Source organism: Xyrauchen texanus, chromosome 12, assembly GCF_025860055.1.
Source record: "Xyrauchen texanus isolate HMW12.3.18 chromosome 12, RBS_HiC_50CHRs, whole genome shotgun sequence".
Taxonomy (NCBI): Eukaryota; Metazoa; Chordata; class Actinopteri; order Cypriniformes; family Catostomidae; genus Xyrauchen; species Xyrauchen texanus.
In genome coordinates, this window is record NC_068287.1 from 23,943,640 (window position 1) to 23,956,027 (window position 12,388).

A 12,388-nucleotide genomic window follows, 5' to 3' on the forward strand; every position below is an offset into this window, starting at 1 on the left:
GCCCTCGATCGCACTCAGACAGCTGCCGCAGACCGCCGCCCCCCCCGCGGGCCTCGGTCTAAGGTTTCGCTGAAACCTGAGCAACCAAAGTCCTCCTAGCCTTGTTGAAAAAACGACGGCTCAGTCCCGCCGCGGCCCGGACCACCGTCAAAGCTTCGCCCCCTGTCAGTCCCCCCTCTCTCAGGCTACTACAGTGGTGGATTCAGCAGCCAACAAGCCGGTGATACTGCCCGCTTGCCTGCACTCAAACGCCGTTTTCACGGCGACCCAAAGAAATCTTGTAAAGAGCAAACATGCCTTGTGTAGAAAATGTGCCCACAATCCAGTGTTCACCTCTACACACAAGCATTACACTTCCCGTGTCCCGATCAGAGCCCACTCACATAAAGCGGACACAAACCGCTCAAGTGTTAGTCAATAAACGTGCTCACGAACACACTTCTCTGTATGTAAGTCCTGTGCCCGTGACTATGCTCGCGCATCACTTAACAGATGTGACTCTTTCCCCATTCACCTCAATCGGGAAGTCACTCACAGAACAGCCTGTCCCTGCTGTCTGCGAGCAGTCATGCATAAGCACAGTAAGTGCGCTCACACATTCTGTTCAGCGCGCTGTGTGCGGCAATCATGGCGATTTGGCCATTCACCCTCTAGCGTTACGCTTCAAAGCGTGGGAAGCTATCCCAGGGATATCCAAATGGGTGTTAAGCACAATAAAACAGGGCTATTTGCTACAGTTCGATCGCCGCCCTCCCGCTTCAGGCGCGGCTCGAAACTATTGTGAACACGGAAGCAGCCTGCATGCTTCGTTCAGAAATAGCAAACCTTCTGTGCAAAAGGGCCATAGAGAAAGTGCCGCCTTAGCTGAGCGAGTCGGGGTTTTACAGCCGTTATTTTCTTGTTCCCAAGAAAGACGGCGGCCTCAGACCAATATTAGATCTCAGGGGTTTGAACAAGGTGCTTGCAAAAGACCGTTCAAAATGCTTACAATCAGGAAACTCCTCGCGCATACGCGCCAGGGGACTGGTTTATCTCTCGATCTGAAAGATGCCTACTTTCAGATTCAGATAAATCCCGTCACAGGCCATTCTTGAGATTCGCCTCGACGGCCAGGTTTATCAATACACCGTCCTTCCGTTCGGCCTGTCTTTAGCACCCGTACTTTCACGAAGTGCATGGATGCGGCGCTCGCACCCCTGCAGAGTCAGGGCTTGCGAATTCTGAACTATTTGGACGACTGGCTGATTATGGCACAGTCACATACGGAGCTTCTGTCTCACAGAACAGTTCTCCTCAGCCATCTGAACAGTTTGGGTCTTGCAGTCAATTGGACCAAGAGCTCACTACAGACCAGTCAGGCAATTTCCTTCCTTGGAATAGAACTAGACTCCGTGGCTATGACGGCTCGCTTATCTACACAGCGCGTGTGCCGTGTTCAGCGACTAGCCGCGTCCTTTCAGATGAACAGCCTCACGCCTCTGAAAAAATTTCAGAGAGTGCTAGGTTACATGGCCTCAGCCACAGCAGTACTTCAGCTGGGTTTACTGCGCTTGCGCCCGCTTCAGCATTGGCTAAACACCCGCGCGTCTCGCCGGGCTTGGGCCACAGGCCGCCAGCCGATCAAGGTGACTCAGACCTGTATTTCAGCTCTGCAGCCCTGGACAGTGGCCGAATGGTTTCAGCGGGGAGTGACGATGGGAGCTGTATCTCGCCGAATAGTCATCTCGACAGACGCGTCCAACACGGGTTGGGGCGCGGCCTGCGAGGGCTCTCCGGTTTTTGGCCTATGGTCAGTTCAGGAAAAGCTCCTTCACATAAATTGTCTGGAAATGATAGCGGTCGAGTACGCGCTATGCGCTTTCTCCGGTCATTCAGGGTCACCACGTCCTGGTCCGTTCGGACAACAGATCTGTGGTATCCTACCTAAACCGTCAGGGCGGTGTCAGATCCAGGAACCTCTTCCATCTGACGAAACGCATACTGAGTTGGTCCCAGTGCCACCTGCACTCGCTGAGGGCGACGCACATGCCAGGCCACCTGAACGACGGCCCAGACAGACTGTCCAGAGACAATATTCCTCCAGGGGAATGGTCCCTGCACGCTCAAACAGTCCAGAAGTTATGGCGCATATTCGGCAGAGCAGAGATAGACCTCTGCGTCTGAAGAGAACTCTCACTGCCCAACATTTTTCTCGAAAAGCGAGGACGCGCTGGCCCAGGACTGGCCCAACCGCCCGCTTTACGCCTTCCCTCCCATCTCGCTATTGCCACAGGTAATGCAGAGGATCAGGGAAACACGTCACTCGGTGCTCCTCATAGCCCCGCGTTGGGAGAATCAGACATGGTTCCCGGACCGTTGCCCATCCCAGTGAGAGCAGATCTCCTCTCTGAAGCTCGCAGCACGATCTGGCATCCCCACCCAGAGCGCTGGGCGCTGCATGCGTGGGTGATCAACCACTACCCGTCGCTCTGCCAGAAGGGGTAATAAACACCATCATACACGCTAGAGCCCCTTCCACGAGAAGACTCTATGCGTCAAAATGGTCTGTGTTTTCAAAATGGTGCACCGACAGAGACCTGGACCCACGGACATGTGGGGTATCATCGCTGCTCGTGTTTTTACAAGAGCTGCTGGATAAGGGCAGATCCCCATCCACGCTCAAAGTGTATGTGGCGGCCGTTGCGGCGTTCGCTGAACCCCTGCACGGCCAGTCACTGGGAAAAAATGAGCTGGTCATCCGCTTCCTCAAGGGAGCTAGAAGGATGAACCCCTGCGCCCCATCGGTTCCTATCTGGGATCTTTCTATAGTTCTCAAAACTATGAAAGCCCCCCCTTTCGAACCACTTCAATCCGTGGATTTGAAATACCTTTCACTCAAAACCGTTTTTCTGACTGCCCTGTCATCAGTCAAACGTGTGGGAGACCTTCACGCGCTGTCTGTCAGCGTTGCGTGTCTTGAGTTTGGACCAAGTGACTCCAAGGTCATTTTAAAGCCTAGACACGGCTATGTTCCCAAGGTGATCGGTACTCCTTTCAGAGCACAGGTCATTTCCCTATCGGCGCTGCCAGCATCCGATAGCGAATGCGACGCCAATCTCCTTTGCCCAGTCAGAGCACTGAGATTGTAAACTGCGCGCTCCGCCTCTTTCAGACGCTCTGAGCAGCTTTTCGTTTCGTCCGGAGGGCACACCAAAGGTCTCGGCGCCTCGAAACAGACACTGTCTAGATGGATAGTGGACGCTATTGCTGCCGCATACACGTCAAAAGACCTGCCATGCCCGTTGGGCATTAGGGCTCACTCCACTAGAGGCATGGCCTCATCGTGGGCATGGTCCAGCGGGATTTCCATTCACGACATATGTGTGGCAGCGGGCTGGGCTTCCCCTTCCACCTTTGTCAGATTTTACAATCTGGAAGTGCCCGCCCTGCAGGCAAAACTACTAGCGGTTTAATATGCTACAGCTCCCCTGGTGAGCTGCACTGATGGGACTCATTCCACACAGACCGGCACCGCCGCTCTGTCGTTCCCTTCCCACTATGTGCTTATGTATTACACACACACTGGCCCGCACTCTTGCCGGCCAAATATTATTTCCCCACTCACAAGGGCTCCCCGGGTCCCCCACCCCGGGGCTCATGCAGTGGATGCTTGGCGCGCACGGCGTTGACAATGGGTTCCGTAGCGTAAGCTAGCTTACGCATACTGAGAGAACCTCTCGTAAGAGAACGAATCGGTTACCTAACGTAACCTCGGTTCTCTCTAGATGAGGGAACGAGTATTGCGTAGCCGGCCGTGCTTCGCGCCACGAGCAACTTTCGCTTCATTCAATGAAAACCAGGGTTCCAGCCTACGAACTACGCTTATATGCACTCTAGCCACGCCCATTTTGGCGGGCTTTGATGCAGTAAGCGCGCAGACACCTCTCATTGGACGCGAGTTCGCCCAAGTTCGTCTATAGGCTGCAGCAGTTGCCGCAGAGCAACCAATGAGCTCGCTAGCTAGCCCGCTCAAGGTCTGCAGTTGCTGCACTGCGTTGACAAATGATACAAAATTAAGTATAATTTTTTGGCTTCAATATCTCAGAAAAGATGAATCTTTCCCGTAGCGTAAGCTAGCTTACACAATACTCGTTCTCTCATCTAGAGAGAACCGAGGTTACGTTAGGTAACCGATTCGTATTATACACTGGCTGTACCATTCCCTTCTATCTCTAAGTGGCACAAATGAATACTCCAACAGCTGATCTCCTGTGAGCAAAACCCTACTGTATATTCCCCCTCAAACTAAAACACCAGTCACTTCACAAGCAAGAGGAAGAATTTTCATTTTCTTCCTTATAGCAGAATAAGGCATCAAAATTTTGATTAAGACAGGTCTAATTTATTCATCTGTCCTCTGAAAGTCACAAGGCCAGGCGAAATTAGTCATTAAATTACTGTGCCTGAAGAACGATTGCTTCGCTTGGTTAAGGGAAATCCCTCATTTATATTGCATGGCTCCATTGTAGCTGTACCAGCAGTGCGGGCAGCAGCGCCCTGTGCCTAAGCTCACTTTAAAGCAGCTCTTGTCCAAACTTACAGGATTTTCCAATCTGTCTTAAATGTCAAGGATTCATTTAGTATTCCTGCTCTATTTTAAGAGATGGTTGGAGAAAGAGGCCTTCAGAATCTGACACACTCGCTGCACTGAAGAATTAAGCTATTAGAGAAGTTTAGCAAGCACTTACAGTACCAGCAGATCATGTGTTGAAGAGAGAGATGGAAAACTCATCAAGACAATGAACTCTGCAGACAAAGTGAGATGACAATGAGACAGATGAAAGGGAGGGAGAGGTGGCATTAACAGCAAAAGAAGAATTGACAGGAAGAAAGAACGAGTGTTAGGTAGAGCATCTGTATCTATGAGGGAACAATTATGGAAGGTAGACCAGCACCAAACCAGCATAAACCATTGTGAACCAGTATGAAAATGCATTCTAGTACAAGCTGGTCTTTTCAACAGGAAAAGAGTGATGAAGGGGAGGAAAAGGAGAAAAATAGAGAAAAGTGAGGCACAGAAATGAGAGAACAGAGAGGAAAGGTGGGGTGGGGAATTTTGTATATCAGGCTTTACGCAGCAGCATGCTGCATTTTCATGAAGCCAGTCAAATAGGAGCAGGATTTAGATTCAGAGCATGGAGGGCTGATTCATTATTTAATGCTCACATTAGCATGAATGTATTAGTGCACAGGTTCCTCTGGAGACACCTGCTCTCACATCTCCATTTCCACTTTATATTCTAGAACTTGTTGTCCTCCCTATACCAAATATTTCCTTTGTCCTAACTCAAACAAAATGGGTCAACAGACAGCATGCTGGGTGGAAGAAGATCAAAGCCCAGGGAAAATCAACTGATCTGGTCAGTCTCACAAAAATTTTAAAAAATTTCACCGTTACATTTCATGCCAAAAATCAAAAGAAACAATATTGATTATATTATGTATAAGAAAATGAAACCTATTTGTAGGACCATTACTACATTTTGCATTGTGACATTATTTTTCATGACATTTAAGCACATTTCCGCCCAAACTATCATTTTAGTAAAGTGTCTGGATGTTTAGATTTTTTTTTTTTAAATTCTATTATTCTCATTACTGAAATACAATTTGTTTACCATATTACAATAAAAAAAAAAGAAACACCATGAGTTTTATTTAAATCAGCATAAATTAAAGTGACAAATACTGCCATGATGTAAAAATACAATTTAATATTAAGTAGATGGTCTAAATAATATATATAGTACTGCACAAAAGTTTTAGGAATTTGTGAAAAATTTAGCTTCAAAAATAATGCTACAAATAATTTTCATTAATCAATTAACATCATACAAATTCCAGTAAACTTAAAAAAGCTAAATCAATATTTGATGTGACAACCTTTGCCTTCAAAACAACACCAATTCTCCTAGGGACACCTGGACACAGTTTTACTTGGTTGTTGGCAGATAGGATGTTCCAAGCTTCTTTGAGAATTCACCATAGTTCTATTTATTTAGGCTGCCTCAATTACTTCTGTCTCTTCATGTAATCCCAGACTGACTCAATGTTCAGTGGGGGGCTCTGTGGGAGTCATGCATACAGGGCTCCCTGTTCTTCTATTCTATTCTGTTTGCGAAAGGAATATTTGGGTGTCTAAAATGTATATTTCCTATTGACACACTAAAGTTGAAGATATAAAATATAAGACAAATGCTTTTGTGAAACATTTCAAGTGCCTAAAACTTTTGTATATTACTGTATGTATCTAAAATTGTATAATATAAACAATATTAATAGATAATTAAATAATATATTTTTGTATAGCTTTTTTGCATTACAGTAATGAAAATTAATCTTTTAATATTACGGTGATGAAATTTGAGAGGGAAAACGTTCATAAAATGATTTGTTTTTTATTTAACCAAGCAAGACACTTACAAACAAGATTCTAACGTACAATGACTGCCTATCACAATGCAAAAAGTCAATGTCCTAAAATGTGCTTTATTTTCTTTAAGCATTTTCTTATTTTTTTTCTTTTGATTTCTGTATGAAATATGTCTCGGACATGTTCTTGGCAGGTTTCCCCAAGACCACCGTGTCAACAGATGTCTCATGTCCCCATCACCATAAGAATGTACTTGCATCCTCCATGGCACAAGCCTGTCTTTCATTCTTCAAAAGGGAATAAAACTCTTTTATTCCCTTTTCTCAACAAACATATGCTCTACTCTGGCACTGCAGTGAAAAGTTGAAAAGAAACAAGTAAAGAATGAGCAAATAGATAGGTGCCTTTTGAGGGAATACTCAGAGTTGTTGACTGAGATGCCCCTGTCATTCTGGGACTTTTGTCTGGTTTTGTTGTGTTTATATCTTCAAAAAACAAACAGGATTTGTTTTACTATATATATATATATATATATATATATATATATATATATATATATATATATATATATATATATAGAGAGAGAGAGAGAGGAGAGAGAGAGGAGAGAGAGAGAGAGAGAGAGAGAGAGAGAGAGTCAATGAAGGATAGAGCGAAAGAGAGACAGGCAGAACTGGAGATTTTGAGAGAGCTGTGATGCGCATATTAATAGGCTAGGTCAGACATTTTGGTATTTTTTAAGGTAGCCGTTAGCAAATTACTTTTACATTATTGACAGTCACCTTGAAACAACTTCAGTACTTCCTCAGCGACATGCTGAGGAGACTAACAGTTTCTTTCTGCACCCTTCTAGACAATGACCTGTGTTTGACCCTTGTGAATTACCAACCCAGATCCTTAAATGGAAACAAAACAACCTCCAACCCAAAATTTGAGCAAAGGTAATCCTGGGATCTTCTGCAACACGGTAGATCTCTAAGATCCAAAGCAACTTATAGTACACTTATTACAGGGACAGTCCTAAACTGAATTATCTGGATAACAATGAATTGGCCAATATATTTTTTTAATTTATATATAGAATCAAAGATTTCTTAGTCTTTCCTTATTATGACGGGCATTTAAATTTAGGCTACAAGAGTTAAAAATTATGAAAATCCCATATGCCATTTATTGTATAACATAAAATTTAATAATAACTAGAAAAATTATGATTTGGTGCATAACATGGGACTTTAAAAAAAAAGTTCAAAATACACCATGGACTTTTAGGGTGTGTTCACACTTGTAGTTTGGTTCTCTTGGTTCAGAACAAAAAAGAAAATAATACATTTAGTCCTGGTTCGCTTAACGTTCACACTGGCATTTTTAACACCGAACCTAAAGATACAAAACAAAAGGCATAAAGATAAGGTCACAACTTGATTAGACAGCTTTTTTGGCGTATAATTTGCGACGGAACTTGCCGAACATCCAAAACAATGCTGGCTGCTGGGTGAAATGCTCGTTATATTTATATATATATATATATATATATATATATATATATATATATATATATATATATATATATGACGGTATTTTGACTAGCTGAGAACAAACGAAGAGCTAATAAAATGTGTAAAGGAGTCAAAACAGCACAAGGAATTCCTCCGTTGCACACACAAAGGAAGATATGCTGCAAGGACGGCTGATGGCGGTTCCGATGCCTATACCGAACTGTAATGGACAACATAGCTCCTATGATGAGAAGATCCAGCTATGCTTGTGTTCAGTGTTAAAGGCAAATTACTTCCTGTTATTGGTCTGTTTAGACGTATTTGGTCCATGCTGCATTCATCTATCATTCGAACCTCACCAGAGTTCATTTGGAAGCAGACTGAGGGTGCTTTCACACTGGCAGTTTAGTTTGAAATAGAGCACGGTTCGCATTAAAAATCGGTAATGTGAAAGCTGTCATGCGGACCTGGGTACGCACTGTGGTACCGAACCAGAGACCACCTATAGGAGGTGGTCTGAGTTTGGTTGCAATGGAACTGTAGTGCGATTCGCGTGAATGTTAAAGCAACTCTGATTTTGGTGCGCACTAGTTCAGGAAGTAATGTAACCTGCGCATGCTCTTTAGCTGATGACGTCATCATTAGTTCGACAACACACGAGCATCAACACATTCCTGAAAGTCCCAAAAAAGTATAAATATAAATACGGTATATCTATCTATCTATACAACTTATAAATACTATATACATAAATACTATTCTAGATTATAAATATAGGGTATAATAGGAGATGGCAGTAACGATAACTTCACCTTGGACACGAGCGTGAATAAGCGTGCAGTTTAAACAAAGGTGCAGACGAATTCCTTGCAATCAGCAGTCTCCTCAAAAAATACTGTTTGCAAGCAGCAGCAAGCCTTCTTCCCCTGGACATCTGATAAGTTACGCCATGAAGCGCAGATATACGCAGTTGTCGTTCACTCTAATGTGCATAATGCCACCAAAATAACAAAAAACAAAAAGTATGACGAGTTGCGTTGTGTTCACCATGCGTGTTTGTGATGACGTAAGATGAACGCAAATGGCCTGGGGTTCGATAGAATCAAGTGAGTGTGAAATCAGACCAATGCTGCGGGGAGCACAGGGAACAACCGTACTCGGAATTGGACCGCAGAAAACGTGCCCAGTGTGAAAGCCCCCCGAGACCCACTTTTCAAGGTGTCTCAGTCCACTTGTTTGGTGAGCACCAAGGTTCGGATGGCAGTGTTTTTATAAAGCTTGGAAGAGCCAGGATATTTTTTAATATAATTCCGATTGGGTTTGGCTGAAAGAAGAAAGTCATATACACCTAGGATGGCTTAAATTATTATTATTTATTATTTACTTATTTACTATAAACTTTATTAGTTAAAGTTTATTAGTTAATTATTAGTAAATTATGTGATAATTTTCATGTTTGGGTGAACTAACCCTTTAAGATGGTTATTATATCTTCAGCTTTAGAGTGTCAATAGGAAATATAAATGTTAGCCTCCCAAATATTAATTTTGCATATAGAAAAGACTAGAATAGAGGAACAGGGAGCCCTGCAACAGATGTCATGGGCCCCACAAAGCCCCCCACTGAACATTGTGTCAGTTTGAGATTATATAAAGAGACAGAAGCAATTGAGACAGCCTAAATAGATAGAAGAACTGTGACAAATTCTACAAGGAGCTTGGACCATTCTATCTGCCAACAAAAACTGTGTTCAGGTGTTGCTAGGAGAATTGGTGCTGTTTTAAAGGCAAAGGTGGTCACACCGAATATTGATTTAGCTTTTATTTTATGTTTACTGGACTTTTTATGACATTAAGTGATGCATGAAAACTATATATGTCATTATTTTTGAAGACAACCTCAGATAAATGATAGCTCCAATATCGGAAAAACAGATATATCCATTTACCTCTAGTTAAGTGCCTTCCTTATTGACGAATGCTTATAGCTCATTCCTTCCAGTTATCTGCCTTTAGCTTCAGCCAATAAGCAACACTACTGGCTGCATTTTTGTCTATATATTAAATCCACAATGGAAATTTGTCTTGGACGCACACATTCTTTTAGTGTGTGACAGGGTGATATTCTTGCAGTGTGAGACAGGGTGATGGTTTAGGAATGTGATGTATACTGACTGCTCACCCCTTTGCAGATGGCTACAGCCTCCTTGGACATGGATTTGGGATAGGACACATGATGCTCCATAATAGATTGAAACAATTCATCTTCATCCTCACCATCAAATGGGGGCTATGTAAAGAGATATACAGAGAAACAGAGTGAGAGAAAGAAGAGGGGGTGAGGATGAAATATCTCGGAATAATAATTTGCTGTAACTATAAATGGTACACAGTAATGGCATGGATTATGTCTCATTTGCTTGTAATTTTCCATGTACCAGCACAGAAGTTGTTGTCCCTTTAATAACAGAAATTCGAGAGTCATCACCATATAAAAGAGCCTCTCAAGTCATGTTTGTTTTTGGGAAGACAAAAAAAAAAAAAAAAAAGAGAGAGAATTACAATGTCTTTTGTCAGGAAAACTCAATAGTAGAAGTCTCCACTGGAAACAATCCAGACTCTTTTCTCTCCGGCGTTAAAAGCTTGACTTGTTTCAGAACAATTAATAAATAATTGACTGAGCCAGATCAGTCTCTGGAGAGCATAATTAATAAAAACTGACCTTGAGAAGTTATTAACTGCCAGAAGTGGAGAGGAAACCAGAAAAAAAAAAAAAAGGTCAAAAAAGGCATGACCCTCCATTTGGGCCTCGTTTCAGATCTAGACTGTCGTAACTCTTACCTGCCCAGCCAACATCTCATAGAGCAAAACTCCAAAGGCCCACCAGTCCACAGATTTTCCATACGGCTGGTAAGCGATGATCTGAAACACATACACACACAGACTGTAAAAAATACCAAGATTTCAACAGATTTAACAGTCGTTTTCTGCAATAAAATACTGTATTCTGGATTTTACTGTGAAATCAATGCAGACTAGGAAATGTTCTGTCATAGCACAACAAATTATTTAAAATATAACCATGTTGCAATGCATTCTGGAATAATAGTGTAAATAGTTTATATACATATATAGTAAATATTTATATGCAGTTGAGTGTATAGGTTTGCATCCCCCTTTTTGTCTCATAAGTTTACACACCCCTTCAGAATTTATACAAATATAAGAGATACAATATAATGTTTTTTTTTTATTTATAATATTTATTTTATTTAGGGCTGTCCTTCAGAAAGAAAAGATTGACAAATATCCTGCAAGACAAAATAATAATCTACACAGGTCTTTCTGTTCAAAATTTCACACCCCCTTGCTTCTTAGAGGGATAGCTCACCCAAAAGGACCATCTCAGATGTGTGTGACTGACTTTCTTCTGCAGAACACATATGAAGGTTTGTAGAGGAATATCTCAGCTTTGTAGGTCCATACAATGCCAGTGAATGAGTACCACAATTCTGAAGCTCCAAGAAGCACATAAAGTAAAATAATATAGAAATAATAGTATTAATATAGAAATAATAGTAATCCATACAACTCCAGTGGTTAAATCCATATCTTTAGAAATTATATAATAGGTGTGGGTGAGAAACAGATCAATATTTACATCTTTTTTTTACCATAAATTCTCCTCCCTTTCCAATAGGTGACGATATGCACAAAGAATGTGAATCGTAAAAAACAAAAGAAGAACGTGAAAGTGGAGATTGATTGTAACACAGCACTTAAATAGTGATCTGTTTCTCCCCTACACCTATCCTATCTCTTCTGAAGACATGGATTTAACCACTGGAGTCATTTGGATTACTACCTTTTTGTCCTTTTGGAGCTTTAATAAATTTGGTACCCATTCATATGCATTGTGAGGACCTACAGAGATGACATGCTCTTCTAAAAATCTTTGTTTGTGTTCTGCTGAAGAAAGAAATTCATAAACATCTGGGATGGCAAGAGGGTATATTTTTATGAACCTCATTTTTTTAATGATAAACATCTTGCCGATTCTGAAACTGTAATTCTTTTCATTTGTGAATTTACTGCAAAACATTCTCTGAAAAAATCCTAAATATCTTATGCAGTGCTGCTTCTAAAACAATATCAGGTAAATGTACTTGTCATTTTTAGATTTTTTTTTTTTTTTTTTACAGCAAAGCAATACAAATCTCTCATCAAGAATAAGATTTTTGCTGTACATCTTTGGCACAAAAACAGAAATGTCCTACTCCTTTTCACCATGAAGTCACAGTATACAGTTTATATTCAATTGTAATAAAATTAGAAAATACTACCGTGAACATTACGACAACTAGTATCCAGGAATATACTGTAAAATCACTCAAAAAGTTTTAGCAAATCACTAACAGAGGGCACAAGTGTCTCAGCCATGGGCATAAGGCATAAACAAAACCAATTACAAATGGGTG

General features: G+C 41.9%; 1 protein-coding gene across 2 annotated transcripts in view; it reads right to left on the reverse strand.

Annotated features, from left to right (window-relative positions):
- LOC127653093 (protein kinase C beta type) overlaps positions 1-12,388 on the reverse strand; it is a 231,503-nt gene that overhangs the window by 36,841 nt on the left and 182,274 nt on the right. For both annotated transcript variants that reach the window (XM_052139605.1, XM_052139604.1), the window contains exons 14-15: positions 10,752-10,832; positions 10,093-10,200 (exon numbers count right to left, since the gene is read on the reverse strand). In XM_052139605.1, coding sequence (XP_051995565.1) covers positions 10,093-10,200; positions 10,752-10,832 — 189 coding nt within the window. The remainder of the gene's footprint in view (positions 1-10,092; positions 10,201-10,751; positions 10,833-12,388) is intronic.